The following is a 21,900-nucleotide window of genomic DNA, read 5'->3' as shown; positions in this document are numbered from 1 at the left end:
CATACACCCCAGCACTGAGAGCAGTGTCCTGTAGGCACTGGGGTTCTTGCCCCTTCACTGGGCTCTAAGTGCCTGAAATCAGGAACAATGCCCCATTAGACTTTACATCCCCAGTGTCTAGAACAGTACTTGCTATATTATTTAGTATTTGTTGACCGAACGACAATAAATGAAAGGCTATTCTAAAGAAATGTAGGCACTGAGAATACAAAGACTTGGAAGAAGGGGAGGAGGCAGACCCTTCTATTTGCTTTGGTGAGTGTCTGAACTCGTACAACCACTTGAGAAGTATCAATCAAAATTTTAAAAATGCACACAATCTCAATTTAGCAGTTATGCTCTAAGAATACCATAGAAAAACTTACATACATGTATAAACATGTGATGGCTCGACCATCCAACAAATTCTAACAGCTGTTAAAAATGGGATGAGGGCTTCCCTGGTGGCACAGTGGTTGAGAGTCCGCCTGCCGATGCAGGGGACACGGGTTCGTGCCCCGGTCCGGGAAGATCCCACATGCCGCAGAGCGGCTGGGCCCGTGAGCCATGGCCGCTGAGCCGGCGCGTCCGGAGCCTGTGCTCCGCAATGGGAGAGGCCACAGCAGTGAGAGGCCCGCGTATCGCAAAATTAAAAAAAAAAAAAAAAAAAAAAAAAAAAAAAAGGGATGAAGTGGCTCTCCATTGAATACCTGTCAGTTTGTCTACATATATGAAATATTCCCCAAGATTCATTAGGTTAAAAAAAAGTCCAAAGTCCAAAACAGTGTGTATGCTATGCTTCTGTTTGTGGGAAAGGATGTGTTTATGTGTACACCCCACTTGCCTGTTTCTATATAGATACAGCACCTCTGGCAAAGACACAGGAATATACAAATAATGGTTGTCTCTGAGGTGGTGGGGAATAGAGGAGGGAGGGAGGCTTACTCTCTTCATTTGCCCTTTGGTTCCTTTTGAATACTTAGCCACACGGTTGTATTGCTATTGTCGAAACAAACTTTCCCAGTTGCTGGGGAGCTGAAGGCTGAAGTATTATTTAGGGCAGTCATGTTTTTGCCCTTGATGAGGCTGTGGCCTTGATGATACTGAGTTTGGTTCAAGAATGGGAAGAGCTCAATATTAGTAAATATTTGCTTAAACAGAAGCATGTGGATTATTAAGGTAAGCTTTTCCCAAATGGGACAGAAGCCCCAAGGAAAAAAACTCAGTGGCCTAGCAAGAAGAGAGTTTCCCACAGCATCCATTCATGATAAAAACCCTTACCAAAGTGGGTATAGCGGGATCATATCTCAGCATAATAAAATCTATTTATGACAAACCCACAGCCAACATAATACTCAACAGAGAAAGCCTTCCTGATAAAATCTGGAATGAGACAAGGAGGCCCACTCTCACCACTTCTATTCAACATAGTATTGGGAGTCCTAGCCACAGCAATTAGACAAGAAACAATAAAAGATATCCAACCTGGAAGGGAAGAGGTAAAACTGTCATTATATGCAGATGACATGATGTTATACATAGAAAACCCTAAAGACTCCACACAAAAACTACTAAAACTGATAAATGATTTCAGCAAGGTAGCAGGATACAAGTTTAACATACAGAAACCTGTTGGATTTCTTAACACTAACAATGAAATATCAGAAAGAGAAAGTAAAAATACAATTCCTTTTAAAATTGCATCAAAAAAGCCCAAAACCAAAACCAAACTTAGGAATAAACCTGACCAAGGATCTGAAAGACTTACCTGCTGAGAACTATTAAACAATGATAAAGGAAATTGAAGATGATACAAAGAAATGGAAAGATATTCCATGTTCTTAGATTTGAAGAATTAATATTGTTAAAATGGCCATACTACTCAAAACAATCTATAGATTTAATGTGATCCCTATCAAATTACCCATGACATTTTTCACAGAACTAGAACAAAGAATCCTAAAATTTGTATGGAGCCACAAAAGACCCAGAATTGCCAAAGCAATTCTGGGGAAAACCAGCAAAACTGGAGGCATAACCCTCCCAGACTTCAGACAATACTACAAAGCTACTGTAATCAAAACAACATGATATTGGCACAATAACAGACATATGGATCAATGGAACAGTAGAGTGAGCCCAGAAATAAACTCACACACCTATGGCCAATTAATCTTTGACAAAGGAGGCAAGAATATACAATGGAGAAAAGACAGTCTCTTCAGCAAGTGATGTTGGGAAAGCTGTAAATGTAAATCAACGAAGTTAGAACACACCCTCAAACCATACACAAAAAGTAAACTCAAAATGCCTTAAAGACTTAAACATAAGACACGACACCATAAAATTCCTAGGGGAGAATATAGGCAAAACATTCTCTGACATAAATCGTACCAATGTTTTCTTAAGTCAGTCTCCCAAGGCAAAAGAAATAAAAGCAAAAATAAGCAAATAGGACCTAATCAAACTTATAAGCTTTTGCACAGCAAAGGAAACCATAAACAAAACGAAAAGACAACCTACGGCATGGGAAAAAATATTTGCAAATGATATGACCAACAGGAGCTTAATTTCCAAAATATACAAACAGCTCATACAACTCAACAACAAAAAAACAAACAACCCAATCTAAAAATGGGCAGAAGACCTAAAGAGACATTTCTCCAAAGAAGACATACAGATGGCCAATAGGCACATGAAAAGATGCTCAACATTGCTACTTATTAGAAAAATGCAAATCACAACTATAACGAGGTATCACCTCACATCATCAAAAGTCTACAAATAACAAATGCTGGAGAGGGTGTGGAGAAAAGGGAACCCTCTTATACTGTTGTTGGGAATGTAAATTGGTGCAACCACTATGGAAAACAGTGTGGAGGCTCCTTAAAAAACTAAAAATAGAGTTGCCATATGATCCAGCAATCTCACTCCTAGGCATATATCTGGAGAAAACTCTAATTCAAAAAGATATATACAGGGGCTTCCCTGGTGGCACAGTGGTTGAGTCCACCTGCCGATGCAGGGGACACGGGTTCGTGCCCTGGTCCGGGAGGATCCCACATGCCACGTAGTGGCTGGGCCCGTGAGCCATGGCTGCTGAGCCTGCGCGTCCGGAGCCTGTGCTCCGCAATGGGAGAGGCCACAGCAGTGAGAGGCCCGTGTACCACAAAAAAAAACCCAACAACAAAAAGATATATTCAGCCCAGCGTTCACAGCAGCACTATTTACAATAGCCAAGACATAGAAGTAACCTAAATGCCCATCGACAGATGAATGGATAAAGAAGGTGTGTGTGCGTGTGTGCGTGTGTGTGTGTGTGTGTGTGTGTGTGTGTCTAAGTCAGCCATTAAAAAGAATGAAATAATGCCATTTGCAGCAACATGGATGAACCTTGAGGTTATCATACTAAGTGAAGTAAGTCTGACAGAGAAAGATAAATACCACATGATATCATTTATATGTGGATCTAAAATATGATACAAATGAACTTACTTATGAAACAGAAACAGACTCATGGACATAGAAGACTAACTTATGGTTACCAAAGGGAAAGGGGGTGGGTAGGGATAAGTTAGGAGTTTGGGATTAGCAGATAGAAACTACTATACGTAAAACAGATAAACAAAAAGGTCCTACTGTATAGCATAGGGAACTGTATTCAATATCCTGTAATTAGGCATAATGGAAAAGTATATGAAAAAGAATATGTCTGTATCTATCTATCTATCTATCTATCTAACTATCTATCTGAATCACTTTGCTATACACCACAAACTAATACAATATTGTAAATCAACTATAGTTCAATAAAAAAAAAAAAAGAAAGAAGCATCCCAGATCTTGTAAGACCCAGTTCTGTGAAAAGGGTCACCACAGCTGTGTGCCCCCATTTGGGACCCTGGGAGCTAAGGGAAGCAAAGCTGAGACAGGCTTCATCCATTTCTTGTCCTGTGTGGTCACATCACTTACTAAAAGATTTTGCGCGCTTGACTAGTTAACTCAGGACTCTTACCTAACCTTGCCGTTGGAGTCTGTGCATGTGGGCCGTCCCTGTCAACCCAGAGCAGACTATAAGTATGGCACAAATATCTTCCCAAGAATGAAAGGAAGACCAAGTTTCAAGAAAGGAGGCAGAGGGCCAAAGACACTGCCTTTACTTCCCTCTATTGCATTCTTTCTAGACAGGTGGGAGGGGTCGTGCCCACAGAAGGGAGAGGTGGTGGGGTTTGGAGCCTAAACAGCCCTGATGCAAACTTTATGATTAGGAAAACAGTCTTTGCTCTGATGACCCAAAACTATTTTTCCAAGTGGCATGTCCAAACAAAGACTCTCGACTCCAATCTTGGCTGCTTACAGACCAGGGGGGAAAAGGCATTTCACTTTCCCTCCGGCAGGACTATTAAATGCTGGCTCAGAACTCACCACTTTCCTAAGAATATTACCCCACCCTAAAGCCACAGATTTTAGAGCAGCCAATTAGACAACAATAACAGATGCTTCCTTGATCTTTGTAGTAAAAGAAAAAAGCCAGCTTTTGTTGTAGTGGCTGTTATTGTTGATTTTTGGTTCAGAGCAATGGGCTTCTTTGGAACGGGGTTGGGCGCTCCGCCATGACCTGGCATCCCTGGGGCTTCAGAGGCAAGTTCTGGCTGAGTTTACAAAGGAAAGGTAAAGCACTGGTTTTGCCAAGAGATTACCCAATGAGGTTGGTTGCCAGACGGGCGGGTGTAAGAGGAGGCAACACAGAAAGCCTGCCAAGCGGGGGTGAGTGGGAGCCAGGAGCCAGGGCATCCCCCTGGGGCTGCCGCAGACGTTCTCCATGGACTCACTCAAGGGTCTGCCACTCAGCCACAAAGAGTTTACAGGTTAGTGTCAGAGCCCTTTAAGGCAACATACATCACTCCCTTTAGCCAATGCCTCCCATGCTGTACAAGGTGCCCGTCTGAGCCAAATGAAGACCATTTTCCAGTGGGGTGATGGTATGCTTGGAGCGTTTCTCAATCTTGTTTGCTCACTGGAATCATCAGAAATAAAAACATGAATGCTCAGGCCCCACCCTAGACCGAATATCCCAGAATCTCAGGGGAGAGAGCTTGACATTGTGTTTTATGAAAACTCCCATTTCCCCTCCCTGTCATCAGTTATGTGCATGTTTGTCCAAGGCAGACAGCTTTCCTTTAGAAAAGTCATTTAAAACTTCTCTTAGTTATCCATCTGTCTAGAACACATGAGCTTTAAGAATTAAATCCTCAAAATCAACTCACGAGGAACAACCATAATCCCTTTTCAAGATGAGAACATCGAGGCTTCCAGCTCACTGAGTTGACCAAAGTCACGGAGCTAATACACGGTGGAGCAAAGATGAGAACCTGGGACATGTGACCCCAAATGTGCTTAATTCATAGCTGGCAGAGACCTTGCAGGTCAGCACAAGCATCATGGTATCTGAGTTTCAGAACAGCCAGTCAGAGTTGTAAGCAACGTATTTTCAGGTGATGAAACAGGGAGAGAGGTTTAACATGTTGCATAAGGCCACGCAGCAAGCCTTAGCAGAGTTGAAACCAGAGCCTATGTTTCCTGACCCTTGGCCCAGTGCCCTCCCTAACAAATAGCCAGGATGCTATTGTCCCACTGACCCCAGATTTTCAGCCTGACTTGTAGAACAGCATATTTAGCAGCTCATGAAGGGAACACATCACCATCCTCTCTTGCTGAGGCAAAAAGAGTTGGGTCTCACTCTATGTGTCCATTTCCTTGTTGTTCCTAAATGTATTTAGTTAGAACTGGACTTGGAATGTGCCAGCCAGGGCAGAACAATGACATCCAGGATCTGGAGGCAGCTCATAAGTTAACGTGTCCCTTTCACTGACCATCAGCTAAGGGCCCCGAATAAAAGTTATACTGACTGACTCAGGGCTGCAATTTTTCTGGGCTGCTGAGATTTGTCCGGCTGGGCAATGAATCTGTGTATCCCAAATGAGATCTACACAGGAAAGCTTCCTTTCTTCCCCCGTGTCCTGGGGGAGACATTCTCAGACACACGGGATGCCCATGGTATCTAGAACTGGAAGATGCCAAAAGACACCAGTAGTGCAAGGCTTACTACCTGTGCCCAATGAGAATTCACTGAATTCATTGTCCAGATATTTAGGTAAAGAGCTGAGGGCAAGGGCATTCCATTCAGAAGGGACAGAATTAAATTAAAGAAGGAAAGACTTGACAATATGCATGTCTTGTTGTTACTTCATTTGGGAAAATCAAAAAGAAAAATAAAACCCAAAATCTTCTCAAAGGATCATTCTTCTTGTAGGTTTATAAGCATCATATGTCTTAACACACTGTTATTGTTTTCTCCTTGCTACTATTGCATTTCTGTGCATGATAATAACATAAGAGAGTTAAATTTGTACTTACTTAAAGTTAGATTAAACAACAGCCCAGAACATACAGACTCACAGCATTTCTTGTCACAGTCAGAAAACAGAGTCCTGGATAATGAATACTAGGTAACAATGTGGAAAAGGCTCTTGATATCATGTCAGATTAAAAGAACCCAGCAGGGCTTCCCTGGTGGCGCAGTGGTTGGGAGTCCGCCTGCCGATGCAGGGGACACGGGTTCGTGCCCCGGTCCGGGGGGATCCCACGTGCCGGGGAGTGGCTGGGCCCGTGAGCCATGGCCGCTGAGCCTGCGCGTCCGGAGCCTGTGCTCCGCAATGGGAGAGGCCACAACAGTGGGAGGCCCGCGTACCGCAAAAAAAAAAAAAAAGAAAAAAAAAAAGAACCCAGCAGCTATAATTTATGTGTACTATGACTGCAAAAATGTTAAAATATGTAGTTTGTGTGTGTGTGTGTGTGTGTGTGTGTGTGTGTGTGTATTAGTGGGGGAAATAAAAGACTGGAAGGAAATTCACCAAAATGATCATTTTGAAAATCTAAAGTTCTTTTTTTCTTTTTTTCTTTTATTTTGCTTACGTGGGCCTCTCACGTTAAGGAGCACAGCCTCCGGACATGCAGGCCCAGAGGCCATGGCTCACGGGCCCAGCCGCTCCACGGTATGTAGGGTCTTCCCGGAGCGGGGCACGAACCCGTGTCCCCTGCATTGGCAGGCGGACTTGCAACCACTGCACCACCAGGGAAGCCCGAAAACCTAATGTTCTAATAATGGGATAATAGCACTTTCAGTCCCTCTGTATGTGTGTCTTGTTCAAGATACCTGGGGCTCCCTGAGGCCTTTTCTGTAAGTGCAGAAGACTCTGGATGATGTGTTCCCCAGAGGAAGAGCCTGGTGCAGAGGAAAGTGGGATAAGACAGGAGTCAGAGGCCCTGGTTCTGGCCTTGACTTTTTGGGCATGCTGTGTCATCTTGGGGAAGGAACTCAGTTTCTTCACCTGCTGCCTGGACGTCTAGTGGTAACTATCCCAGTGGATCAAATGTGAGAGACCAGATGCAGAAAGCCCCGAAGTTGCAAAGTCGAACATCCTAGGGGCCTGACAGTTAGCCTAAGGGAGTGAGGTGGACTGAGTAAATTTGACAGAGATGTTCTTTGCATCATAACAATTTAAGACTCTTTACCACAATAAATACATTCTCCCCTTTTTCTTGAAACCTAAGTCTTACGGGGGCTCATCTTTTGTTTTTCCACTTTATAGAAACATGGACATGTCAGATATTTCTTTTTCCTCTTAACTGTATTTTGGAAAAAATGCATAATGTACATGCTGCTGGGCCTCAGCTCAGGGATGAGGATACAGAGAGAGGGGTGAGGGACAGCGATAAACTGAGGATGGCACACGCCCAGGCTGAGTACCGACTTCTTCATTCAAACCACTTATTTTGCCACAAGGAAATGCCGGCTTAGTGAGGACACTTTTTTCAATTCCATTTAGAAATCTCCCAATTTCTAAACATTGAACATTTGAAATTAACAAGAATCCTACGTGCCCCCAAAACCCTGTGTAGATTACATACAAGACCAAGAGCTGCCATTCTGAGAGCTCTTCAGGGTTTATACACCCTTTTCTCTTTCATACCCCAGAGCCCTCCCCCTTCTCTCCCTGAGACAGGCCACTAGCAATTCAAAGAGGAAAAGGCAGGGACTTACTATGGAGCTGCTGAAGGCCACAGGGGGCTGTGAGATTTCACAGCGCCCCCTGGACCTTTGTCGCCAGTGGCCCTGGATGCGTGCCCGGGCACTCTGGCTCCTCAGAGGCTGGGACCCTCCTTGGCCCCTTATTGTTGCTGGTCCCTGGTCCCTTCGGGCTGGGAAGGACAAGCACCGGTATTGGGTCCACTCTTCGCTGTCTGAGTCCAGCTCCTCTGGGGTCTCTAGTCGCTTAGCTGCAGGAAAGGAACCCCGTTATTGTGCCAGTCATACCTTGGCCAGATCATGGTTGGGGAGATGCCAGACTTTGGGGGTGGAGCTAAGAGTAGGCAGCTGGCTACCCTAGCTGGTGAAAGAGGGGTGCAACTAAGTTGCACAGGTTCAAATCCTGGCTCTCCTACCTCCTAGCTATGTGACTTTGCGCTTCGCATAACCCATGCCTCTCTTTACTCAATTAGGGGTTATAAAAAGTACCTAACTCACAGGGTTGTGACTTAATGATATAATGATATAAAAGTGATTAGCATACTCTAAGGACTGGTAGTGGTAGCTGTATTATTATTAAGAAGAGATTAGAAGCTCCATGTAAATGGTTACCCACTGTGGCAAAGGGGATTGGAACACCTAATAATATCCCCTCTTTTCTCTTTCTCCATCCCTCCCACTCAAAAGAATGAATGCTGCTCTTGTGAGTTTCTTCTCCTAGTTAGGAAGCGTGTGTGTGTGTGTGTGTGTGTGTTGTCGGGGGAGGGAGCTGAGGGGATCAGTCAGCTCTGTTGGCCACCTTCAGTCTGTGCAAGATGACAGTCCAGGCATTTTATAGCCACGTCCCCTAAGGCAAAGCTTTGCGTCAGTGAAAATCTAAGAGATCACTTAGTATGGAGGGCATTTCCTGGATGTATCACAACTCACCATGTGCCTACACCTGGGCCTGTCCTGTCAGGTAGGGGGACCTGACAAACTCTTAAACTTTGGCTGTATGACTGGCACATAATTTGGACATTTCCCCAGTGCATTCCTGACAGAAAAAAAATCCTGTGTGTAAATGGCACCAAAGATCAACCGACTGGAGGGCTACCACACAGGAGATCACTGATAGCCTTTGTGAACAAATGAAAGTTTACAAGTGATAAGAACAGCATTGATCTTTGACAAGGAAGCCACAGGGATGCAGGAAGCTACTACCCACAGAGCCACCCAGCCTCTGCTGGGAGCCAGGATAATGGCTTTTATCATCATTCTCTCAGGAGGGCAGGGGCAATTCCTTTAGGAGAGGGGTGGGAGCCCCTGGAAGCCCTCGTACCATTTTCTTGGTGAGAATATTCGTGGCCCATGATGGTACAACGCCTGAACACCATCTTGTTCTCGGTCAGCGTCCCCGTCTTGTCAGAGAAGATGTACTGGATCTGGCCCAAGTCCTCAGTGATGTTGAGGGCTCGACACTGAATGGACAAATAGGTCTCTTCATCATACAGGTCAAGGTCATTGTGCAGGAAAAAGACTTGCCCGAGCTTCACCAACTCAATGGACACGTACAGGGAGATTGGGATCAGTATCTGTGGGGAGATCAATTCCCATCGTATCAGAAAACGGGCCAGTCACCCATCTCAGAACCTTCACTGGGTGATGGGAGTAGCAAAGGGATTTCATGGAAAGCTCAGGTCAGCTCACATGATGGACTTTCTCTGAGAAGTTAAAGATTAATGACCTCATGCCTCCCTTGGCATTCTTAGGGTCATCTGAAAAAGAGATATGCTTTCTTCAACCAGAGATATCCAATACGGGGTAGGCACTCACCATTGCTTGCTTAATGACTGAACCAGAAGGAGGTAAGGAGCTCTAGCTACCTCAGTCCAGAGTCTCCTGATGCCCCTCAGATCTCTATGCCACCAAAGACTGCTGCCCACTTTGACGGGTATTCAGACTCATTTTCTTTTGAAGGATAGTTAACTTACAATGTTGTGTTGGGTTCAGGTATGCAGCAAAGTGATTTAGTTTTATGTATATAATATACATATATATATTCTTTTGCATTGTCATTTATTACAAGGTTTTGAATATGCTACACAGTAGATTCTTGTTGTTTATCTATTTTATATGTAGTAGTGTGTATCGGCTAATCCCAAACTGCTAATTTATCTCTCTCCCCACCTTTTCCCTTTGGTGACCATAAGTTTGTTTCCTATTCAGACTCACTGTTGGTCACTGCCCACTGATCCAATACCGAGTACCTATCAGGTGCTTTATGTGTCACATGCCGTTCTAGGTCCTGCAAATGACAGTGAGCAGAACAAAACCTCACATTCTAGTAAACAAACAAAGAAATAGATACTGGGTAGCGGTAAGTCTCCTGAAAAAGAGTAAAGAAAAGTGAAAAGGGTGAAGGCTGGGAGGGAGTGGGTCATAAGCCATGACCTTTGCGCAGAGACCTGAAGAAATGAGGGTGTGAGCGTGAGGTTATCTGTGGGAGGGGGAGGGTTCCGGGCAGCGCATGGGTGGCTGGGTGCTTGCAGGGCGGGCGCGAGAGTCAGCAGGCCTGTGTGTGAGTGTGCAGGAAACAGCTCGGAGACGTGGTCCAGGAGGGAGTCGGGGTCCAGATCACCTAGGACCTTGCTGGTTGCAGTCAGAACTTCAGTTTTCACGTTGAGTGGATGTGAAACCACCAGAGGGTTCAGGGCAGAGGACACATGACCCGACTCACATTTTAAAAGGATTACTGTGCTCAATGAATGAACGAATTAATGAATGAAAAAGGATCATCAGTAAGAGGACAGTGAAACACCCTCAAATACTGTAGGGACTCAAACATAGATGGGGTTTTGTTAAAACAAAAGTACATCTTGCCTTATCTTTTCATAGACTGTGATTGCTTATAGCGCCTGAGGATTTTTTTAATCTGTCTCTTTATACTTCACTGCAGGTGTTTACCTACAGTCGTTGCCTTTCTTACCTCTCTCGTAGGTGCTCTATGTTTTTTTTTTTTTTTTTTTTTTTGCGGTACGCGGGCCTCTCACTGCTGTGGGCTCTCCCGTTGCGGAGCACAGTCTCCGGACGCGCAGGCTCAGTGGTCATGGCTCACAGGCGCAGCCGCTCCGCGGCATGTGGGATCCTGCCAGACCGGGGCACGAACCCGTGTCCGCTGCATCGGCAGGCGGACTCTCAACCACTGCGCCACCAGGGAAGCCCTATGTTTTTGTTTTTTTCCCCCTATATAGTGCCAGTTCTCTTTTTCCATCTCAAACTTTCAAATCAGAAAACACTAACCTGTGGTTTCTTTCTCTCAGTGGTTGGGGTCTGAAAGTTCTCGGTAGTTCTCTGTGCTGCATTATCTTTTGTTGTTCCCAGGTCACTAGGGTTTACCTGTTTAGATCTGGCAGAGGGACAGGCACACGTGGATCACTGCTATAATCCACAAGGCAGGGCTGGTCCTGGCATAATCCTAGTTGTGAATACTTTCAAAGACCCATAAGAAAGCGATAAACATTTCCCCATCTCAGTCCAGTTAGTTCTTTCACGGGGCCAGCGCTGATTTTTCTTTAGTTTGCAAAGTTGTGCAGATATTGGCCATGGGTCTTCTGAGTCCCAAGTTACAGAGGGCCTCCTACCTGGAGCAGAATGATCATGGTGAGGAACATATAGAAGCCTCCAAGGGCAAGGGGAAGGAAGTTGCCCTCGGCATCTGGCACATCAAAGGGAGGGTGTTCTGCAAAGGTTCCATTCCAGAGGCTGTGACCTAAGAGGAGGCAAAGCCAGGCATGAGGCAAAATCTCCAATTAATCCTAAATGGGTCAATTACATCAGCCCTTCCCTGACCTATTGCCAGAAATGAGTGTGCTTTGGAGGAACCCATCCTTATTCTATATAACATAGGGGTGTGCGTGTGTGTGTGTGTGTGTGTGTGTGTGTATTCAGTTAGCTCTAAAGTGGTCCTTCATATATACTACATTTCAGTCTCTTGCTAGGCATTAAGTCTGTCCTCCCAGAGGAGACTAGCATGGGGATTACTTACATTTTGTTGAAGTCCTGTTATTCAGGGGTTGGGAAGCGAGAAAGGGGCATGAGTTGTTTTTTCAGTTGTGTGGTAGAAAGTACATGGCTGGGAAGTCTTCACAGACCTGTATCCTAGTCCCTCTTTCTCTCCCATGCACATACCCATCCACCCATCCATTCATCCAATCAATCATCCAATTACCCATCCACCCATCCACCCGTCCATGCATCCATACATGCATCCATCTATCCATCCGTCCGTCCGTCCATCTATATCTCTGTTCACTCACTCCTCCCTGCCTCCTTCCTTTCCCTCCCTTTATCTAAAATTTTTTAATTCAAGAAGGAGTCGGTCCTACTTCTTGTCTTTGAGGAGTTCCCTGCCAAGTCAGGGAGTCCGATGTAAAGATACAAATCCCACCTAGCATGAGGGGTGCTATGCCAGATCCTGGAACACTACAAGAGCCCATAGTGACAGCGCCAGATGCAGACCGAACGCTCTGTTTCCTTAACTGTAAATGGGGATAACAACACCCATCAAGTGAGGATTGATAAGTGCACCGCTCACCGAGCTCTCTGAATCTCAGCATCCTCATCTGTCAATTAGTAATAATACCTTCTCCATGGGGTTGTTGTGAGAACAGGATAACCTAATGTGTATGATGCTCTTGGCCCCAGGGCAGGGACTATAGAGAATAAAAGGCATAGGGGTTCCTACCCTTCCCCTAAGATACTTCTTTGCACAGGAGGTTGGGTCACATACCATCAGATACAGCAGAAGAAAGGAGACTTACAGACGTGAGGTTAAGGGCCAAATGTAAGGCACAGAGTAAGGGTTACTACAGACCGTGAAAGAAGTCAGAGCAGGCTGCATGGAGGAGGAGGCCTGGAGGGGTTCTGAAGCCCAGGTGGGTACTGGGTGATCAGAAAAGCCTGGGGAGGACATTCTGGGCAAATAAAAAAGAAACACCATCTTCGCACAATTAAAGCAAACGTGATAAATGACCCTGAATGGTGCTCATTCGAGAGCTTTCACCTCCCGCGGGAGCTGTGTTTGATACGGTGCCAGCAGCGGCCTGTGTTATTCTCAGGCAGAATAGAATCCTGCCCCTCCCAATTACTTTCTCCACGTATTTATTATCTTGGGCAATCTACCAAGCTGCTTCTGGTTGGCCTGTATCTCATCTAACTCTGTGACCTTTTAATCATTCACTTCCTTTCCCTGGAGACACAGTGAGATGATCTCCAGTGTCCTTTCCAGGTCTGACATTCCCTGAAAAACCTGTCCCAAAGCAGAGCTGACAGTTCTCCAGAATTTCCGGGGACACAGGGATGGCCCACAAAACGAACAGCTGGTTTTCTTGTTTGCCTGCTTCCGTCCCATGCGGGTGCTGCCCTTCCAGCCACGAGCCCCTCACATGGAGTGCCATTAGACACATCTGGGAAGCATATTCAATCAAAACTCCAGGCCACGCACAAGATTGAATCCCACTGTCTTCACTGTGGTGACGTAGAAAATCTCTGTGGGCCTAGGGAGATCTTAAGCTTTGGACACTGTCTTTCTTTTAATCTTTTTTTATTTTGTCCCCACCTCATGTCTTGCAGGCTCTCAGTTCCCCTGCCGGGGATTGAACCCGGGCCACAGCAGTTACAGCACTGAATCCTAACCTCTAGGCCACCAGGGGACCCCCTGGACACTGTCTTTTAAAAACAGTGATGGGTGCGATTTCTGACAAAAGCAAGTAAAGCACAAACGCTATAGCTTCTCACTGGCGGGGGGTTGGCAGGGGGTTCTGGACTCAGCATACGAGTTCTTCCTTTTGATCCTCCCTGCTTCTTTTTGGGGTCTCCTTTAGGGTCCTGAGAACCACCCTTAGTGTTAAGCCATAGAGGGGGAGAGTGGGTAAGAGTGAGGGCCCCTCTTCCCCTACCCTCTGAGGATCAACTAAAATGGCTCCGGATCACTCGTGGTGTCTACACCTCCCACAGCTGTCTACACCTGGCCGTCGTAGAACCTGGCCACGGCCCATTTCTAATCAGGTCTCCATCCTTGGCCTTGCTCTTGGCACACCAAATGGCCGAACACTACTCTGCATAACATGGCTCTCCTTCCTGCTGCTGTGCTTTGCTTGTGCTGTCCCTGGGGTAAAGTGACCTCTCTCTTTCCTTTCACAGCTGCCTGCCCCATCCTGTTCCTGTCACCGCCCTCCTCTGGTGAGCACCTCCTGCATCTGGAATCAGCTCCAGTGAGACTTTCTTCCTTGATGCTCCCATAATCCCGGTCGTGGGCTGAATAATGGCCCCCTAAGGTGTCCACACCCTCATCCCTGGGCCCTGTGAATGTGCTACCTTAGATGGCAAAAGGAACTTTGCAGATGTGATTTAGTTAAGGATCTTGAGATAGGAAAGAGGAGCCTGGATTATCCAGGTGGGCCCAATGAAGGAACTACAAGTGCCCTTATAAAAGGGAGGCAGAGGGCCACACTCCCACAGGCGAGGAGAAGGAAGTGTGAGTGGAAATTGGAGTAATGAGCTTTGAAGATGAAAGAAGATGCTTCAAAGGGAGAAACACAGGCAGACAGTAGAAACTGAAAAAGACAAGGGACTGATTCTCCCCCTGGAATCTGCAGCCCTGAGGACACCTTGGTCTCAATCCAGTGAAACTGACTTTGGACTTCTGAACTCCACAGCTATAACAGAATCAACTAGCATTGTTTTAAACCACTTAATTTGTGTTGACTTTTGACAGTGGCACTAGGAAACGAGCACAGTACCTGGTACCGCCCTCACTGAGTGGGACAGATGGTGTTACTGATTCTGTTCTCAGGTTGGACCTCCTCCTACTAGACTATGAGGACCTTCCTGCTCTTTGAGGACCGGTCCTGTGATTGATTCATCTCGTTACCCTTTCATGACAAGGGGGTGCCTGGGTTCAGGAAGTATTTCTTGGACAGATACATGATAGATGCTCTTCCTAAGATTCAGATTGCATACTACTTTCAGGAGAATGTCATCTACATTTGTACTTAATTGGCACCCTGTTAAAATACAGAGTAGGCTTTCTTTGAGGCTTTTCTTTTTTTAGATGAGGAAACTGAGGCTCCGAGTTGCAGCAACTCGGCCAAAGAAACAGAAGATGATTGTGGGGTTGTCCTTTCCAGAACATTCCATACCTACAGCCCCAGTGAGGCACATGAGGAAGAGGATCCCGATGCAGAAGAAGATGTCTGTGTTCATGCGCCGCTCGATCTTGCTGCGTTTGTACCGCGGGCCGCTGTTGTTCAGCATGGCTTTTGTCTCATGGCCTTTGAGAGAAAATGAGATCGTCAGTCCTTGGCCCCTGTTTGCCTCTGGCTCTTGTCCCATGAGATTTCAATACAAGAGAAGCTTCATTCTCTAACCTGAATCTGTCCTGCTGCAGGGAGTTTCTGGGAACGGTTGGAGAGACCTCACACAACTTGTCAGCAGGTTTTTACTGAACACCCCCTACCTGCCAGACACTGGTGGGCATGGACAGAGCTACTGTGCACAGGCTGTGCCCTGCACAACTCAAGAGGTAGCCCTCGTTTTGTAGCTGTCACAGATTTGTAAGTCCATTAGGACACATTTGTAGCAAATGACAGTAAGCTGTCTTGAGGAAGGGCCATCTTTTTCTAATTTGCGCAGAGGTGCTGTTATGGGCTCAGTGGTGGGATACAGTGGTGAGACAGATGATTCACAATCTGGTGCAAATATACAGGGAAATAAGTAAATAAGGTAATTACAGTTAGCCATAAGTCCCATGAAGTAAACAATAAATAAGGGCCTAATAAATAAGAGATGGTGTTAGAGTGTGGTCAGGGAAGGCTTCTCAGAGGAGGTGACATTTGAGAGAGACCTGAAGGGAGAGAGAAGAGTTGGGAGAAAAGAGTTTTAGGCTGGGGAACAGTACGTGCCAAGGCCCTGTGGCAGGACTGTAGTTGAGGCCAGTAATTATCATGCTTGCTTCTTTGCCTAAGGTGTTGTTGTGCTCGTGCAAGAGTGGTAGCGGCCAAAGGTCTCCACCCCAGCATTAACTCTGGGCAGCTACTCTCCTACCCTGGAGTTCTGCATAAAGTTCTGTTTAAAGAAAAGACAGTAAAATTTAAAAACTACTGAGCTCATTCAGGCACCACCCCCCCCTTTCTTTTTCCAATTAGAGAAGTTCAGGACCAAAACGTAGAAGGGACCCGCTCCAAATGAAAGAATAAATTGACACCAGAGCCACATGGAGAACCCAGGATTCGGACTCCCAGTCTATTTCTCCTTCCAGTAACTCCTGGAACCCAAACCACCCAGCCAAGAGTTGAGAGTCAAACTGAGCCTTTGTCTTTAGAACAGAGCCTCCCCTTTGGGGCTGCCAAATTGTATTCACCACGCTGTACCCCTCAGCAGTCAAATTAAAAGAGACGCGTCACATATTTTCTGTGCAAAATTAGAGAAAACCAATATATCAGCTCCAGCAGTGTGTGGTTTAATGCTACTTGGTGGTGGCCTTGTGGATTTAAAGCAGCAACAAAACTGTAGGAGTGAGCATGCTAGGCTTATTAAATTAGACTCAAGTTGCTGCAGCTGTGCAGGGGCTGACACAGCTGTGGTTCCTGCGTGCCCCAGGCGCACCCCATAAAAGGGGTCCTCGGACCACCCCCTTCACCCACCTGCTTCCTCACTTCCTAAGATCCCCCTGTTATTTTGGCAAAATTTGGGCTCAAGGGGGAGGCAGTATGGTGTAGTGGATAGAATGTGGGCTCTAGTGTCCGACAGAGCTTGGCTCTGCAGATACCTGACCTTGGGTTATAGGGAATTAATCTCAGGAGACATATGACCTTGGGGGAATTAATCCTTTTGTAACTCAATCCCTCATCTGCAAAATGAGATATAATCGTTGTGTGTTTTGGGGTGGGGGAGTGAACTGATATACACAAAGTACCTAAATTAGTTTCCGGTACACAGTAGGGGCTCAATAAATGTTTGCTGTGAGGAGCGCGTACCTCCACACTGAATTTCTTCCTTCTGGAAAGCTCACTTGTCCATTTCCTGGCCTTTGACTCCGAGGTGCTCCCACTTTGTCCATCTGTATTACCAAGGCAGAGAATGTAGCTCTAGGCCAGTCATTCTCCCCAGGGGACACCTGGCCAAGTCATGAGAAATTTCTGGTTGTCACCTTTGAGGAGGTGGTGCTAATGACATCTAGTGAGCAGAAGCCAGGGATGCTGCTAAACACCCTATAGGATGGCCCCCACCACAAAGAACAATCTGGAACAAATGTCAGTGGTGCTGAGGTTGAGAACCCCTGGTCTAGACAGCAACACTAAACACAATTTGTACCATTTTTTGAGACCCTAATGTGTGCCAGGCATTGTGAACCTTATAACCCTAGGAGGCAGGGGTTATCAGTGCTCCTTGTGGTGAAGACTTAGCCAGCTTCTCAGGAACTTGCAGCCAGGCAGCGATTCAGCCCCAAGCAGCCTGAGTCCCCAGTCACGATTAACTCTCCCTCCATCTGCCTCCCCACACACCACTCCCATCACCCACTCCGACCTTTGTTTCTGATTAGACAGAGAAGCAAATCCATGTCTATGCAGGTTTTTTGGTGCGGTAGGGATTGTGGAAGTGTTCTTGTCTAGTAGGTCTACCAGATGGCATTGAACTCCATTGCCAAAGACCCTTGAAAGCAGTGACCTGTGCTGACAAATATAACATCCCTCCCCCAAATTAGGGAAAGCCAGCTAGACTGTGACACAACTTTTTTAAAAAACGTATTTTTCTTTTTTTTAAAATTTAATTTGATTAATTTATTTTTTTTACAGCAGGTTCTTATCTATTTTATACATATTAGTGTATATGTCAATCCCAATCTCCCAATTCATCCCACCACCACCACCACCCCTCACTTTCCCCACTTGGTGTCCATACGTTTGTTCTCTGCACCTGTGTCTCTATTTCTGCCTTGCAAACTGGTTCATCTGTATCATTTTTCTAGATTCCACATATATGCGTTAATATGTGATATTTGTTTTCCTCTTTTTGACTTACTTCACTCTATGACAGTCTCTAGGTCCATCCATGTCTCTACAAATGACCCAATTTTGTTCCGTTTTATGGCTGACTAATATTCCATTGTGTATATGTACCACATATTCTTTACCCATTCATCTGTCGATGGACATTTAGGTTGTTTCCATGACCTGGCTATTGTAAATAGTGCTACAATGAACATTGGGGTGCACGTGTCTTTCTGAAGTATGGTTTTCTCAGGGTATGTGTCCAGTACTGGGATTTCTGGGTCATATGGTAATTCTATTTTTAGTTTTTTCAGGAACCTCCATACTGTTCTCCATAGTGGCTGTATCAATTTACATTCCCACCAGCAGTGCAAGAGGGTTCCCTTTTCTCCACACCTTCTCCAGCATTTGTTGAAAAGCCTATTTTTCTTTCACAGTCCCCCAAAGGGAATCTTAGGGTGGATTGATGTTTTAGTGCTCTTCTATGTCTAACAAAAGTGGGAGTCTACTCAGACCAAAACAAATCAAATCAAACAAAATAACAAGCAAATGAAATACTACAAGGTGTCCCAGTGAATGGAAGATCCAGGGAAACGTGTACTGGAGACTTCCAGGGAAGGTAGACACTCCAGGGGGACTGTGTTTCCTCTACAGAAGAAGTATGCAGTTGTTCATGTAACAATAGACACGTACTGAGTACCCTGGGTGTGCCAGGTGCTAGGTACTGGGGACACAGCAGTCCCAAGACCCCCCTCCAATACTTCAGGTATCATTGTGAGATGTGCTGCTGTTACCTTTTTTCAATGGGAAGCAAAATCAAAGTGCAAAGGAGAGATAGACCACCATATATGGAGCCACAAAATGAATAAAGATAATAATAAGAACAATAACTAAAACCCATCCCGCCCTCACTTGCTACACACAGTTCTGGGTTCTTTCCATGTGCTGGCTCACTGGACCCTCATGGGGGGGGGGCCTATGGGGCAGATAGAAATATTCTTCCTGTTGTATAGCTGAGGACACTGAGGCATACAAGGTGAAGTTGCTAAGTTTGGTGAGGTTATTCCTCAGGCTCAAGGAGATACTCTTCATCCCACCTGTGGTTAGTGTCAGAAAAGTGTTAGGGACACATGAGCATGAGTCCCCCTCCCTGTCTTGTCTGGATGAGTGACAGTAACTTGGAACTGAATTATGTCTCTGTGGACCAAGTGAGCTGCTGTGATTCCAGCCTCAGTTTGCTTAGCTGAGAAATGGGAAGTCACATGACTCTACTCCTTAGAACTGATGTGAGTTCCCACTGACTGAAGATAAATTTGGAGGAGGTTTGGGAGGAGAGAGGATAAAGGACAGAGACATAGGAAGCTGTCCAGGGAGTGTTACCCGCGTAGATGACAATGCCAACAGCCACTCTGGTGTTTCTGATGGTGCAGCCTCGAAGCAGAAGACTCTCACTGCCAAAGCCGGTTCTGCTCTGGTCGGGATGTTCCCTGGGGATGAGCAAAGACAGGGAGCTGTTTGGTGGCCTCTCCACACTGTCACCGGTTAGTGTCATTGAATTGGAGTGGCGAGTAACAAGGTCCCTCCTCTCTCTCTTCAGAAGAGTGATATTAACTCAGAATCTAATCCCCATGTTCAAGTGCAACTCTTCATTGCTCCTGGGATGTCTAGTGGGGGCTGGACCATTAGAAGGGAATTACTCATCCCTAAGGACGTAATCATTTACTCGCCTAAAAGGCAGAACTCTGCTGAGGAAGCCTTAAAATAAACAGACCTCACAGGAGGTGGACCAGCGACCCTGTGCAACATCCTGCAAGGCAGCTTCTCAAAAGCGAGGTACATGGAGTGTTTCCCTTTCTCTAGCCTCCGGAAGCACTGCAATTTTGCACCTCACACTAGAAACTTCTGAGTCAGTCCACATTAGTGATTACTCAGCGTCTGGCCCTTATTCTATCCTGAGGCCCTCCATTTGGGCTTTTCAGGAAATTTAAATATAACTTTCCCCCAACATTGGGGAGAACAGAAAAGTAATAATCTGAACCCTTAGGGATTTTTCTCCTTCTAATTCTTTAATGCTTCATTTCTCTAGGTCCAGTTATAAGTGTTTTCCATGTATTAATTAATGGTCATGACAATCTTATAAGATATGTCATGTTTCACACTCATTTTATAGATAGGGAAATTGAGGCAAGTTCACAGAGCTAGTAAGTGGCAGAAAGGGGATTCAAACCCAGGGAGTCTGGCTCCAGAGTGCTATACTGCCACTCAATACTCCTCTTAATAATAATTCTTTACTATGTTTGTAAACTACATTCATTTACATTATTTTATTTGTCTCTTCACAGCTCTGGGAACTTAGTAGGGTGATCATCCTTACTCATAAGAAAGATGAAGCTCAGAGAGGGTGAGAGATTTTTCCAAGGCCACTCACCTAGTACATGGGATATCCTAGGACTTGGGAACCCAGGCCCCAGACACCAACCCTCATGTGGTTTTCACTACACCAGGGTTCCCAAAGTAGCACCCCGTTAATTTACATTGAATCGGAGTCATTCCCATTTGCAATTCTTTGAAATCTAACCAGGAAATGTCTCAGTATTTCATTAACTTTTTTCTAGCACTTATTTATCTAACTTTTCAACACAGAGGAGGCTTTGGCAAGTAATAGCCTGTAGTTAGAATGAAATAATAACTGTTTTGATTTCATTTTATTAATTTTACTGTTATGAAATTTATATATGGAAAGCAATAGTACCATAAATCTATGGCAATCTACATATGACAGTGATGCTGGATGCCCACAGTGCCAGTAACATACATTTTCCTTTGGAAATAAAGAAAGCCAATTCAAAAGTTGGAAAGTAGAGGTGTTTTATGAACGTGATACAAATCATAAAGGTGGTCCAAGAATGGCTGAAGTTTATGACCTACCTCTCCTTATCAAGGAGGGAGTTGGCTATGGATAGAATATTGGAATAGAAACTACAGTGTCAGTAGCTAGTGGTTTAAAGAGCGTTTTTTTATGATGCTCTGAGGTGATAACATATGACAGCATCTTTTTCTCCTGGTCATAATGTTCCTTTTTCAATGGATGGTAGAAAGAGATTAGTCATCTCATAGCTATTCTATTTAGCGCTCTGTTTACAGGGAATTTTTTTTTTTTTTTTTTGGCATACGCAGGCCTCTCACTGTTGTGGCCTCTCCCGTTGTGGAGCACAGGCTCCGGACGCGCAGGCTCAGCGGCCATGGCTCACGGGCACAGCCACTACGTGGCATGTGGGATCCTCCCGGACCGGGGCACGAACCCGTGTTCCCTGCATAGGCAGGCGGACTCTCAACCACTGCACCACCAGGGAAGCCCCAGGGATGTTTATTTAACCAACTCAGAGCATTATGAGGGGGAGCATATTTCTCCACCTCAACACTACTGACATTTTTTGTGGGATCGTTCTTTGTCGTAGGGGCTGTCCTGTGCATTGTAGGGTGCTGAGCAGCATCCCTGGCCTCTACCTACCAGATGCCAGCAGCACCCCTTTCCCTAGTTGTGACAACCAACAATGTGTCCAGACTCGCTAAAGGTCCTCTGATGGAGAGGAGGAGATGGGGTTTGAGAAGCTCTTCTTTATAGAGATCTTATTGTTTAAAAGTTACATTTTCAAATCTGACATTCCTAATCTTCAAAGCATTAAAAACTACTCATTTTCTAGCCAACCGGGGTAGCCCCAGGAGAACTCCTAAATTAAGGGGACCCAAAGAAGCTTCCAGAGACCTGGAAGCATCAGACAGTGGGTTTGTTCAGGAAGAGCG

The 21,900-nt window shown here is 45.5% G+C and overlaps 1 protein-coding gene across 1 annotated transcript in view; it reads right to left on the bottom strand.

Moving 5' to 3' along the window:
* Positions 1-21,900, bottom strand: part of ATP10B (ATPase phospholipid transporting 10B (putative)) — a 127,310-nt gene that overhangs the window by 55,295 nt on the left and 50,115 nt on the right. Inside the window, 5 exon segments of the mRNA XM_007464400.1 lie at positions 8,084-8,319; positions 9,387-9,639; positions 11,689-11,816; positions 15,247-15,378; positions 19,477-19,583. Coding sequence (XP_007464462.1) covers positions 8,084-8,319; positions 9,387-9,639; positions 11,689-11,816; positions 15,247-15,378; positions 19,477-19,583 — 856 coding nt within the window.

This window comes from Lipotes vexillifer, unplaced genomic scaffold (genome assembly GCF_000442215.2).
Source record: "Lipotes vexillifer unplaced genomic scaffold, Lipotes_vexillifer_v1.1 scaffold95, whole genome shotgun sequence".
In the NCBI taxonomy this organism is placed as follows: Eukaryota; Metazoa; Chordata; class Mammalia; order Artiodactyla; family Lipotidae; genus Lipotes; species Lipotes vexillifer.
This window is presented reverse-complemented; position numbering and strand designations above follow the sequence as displayed.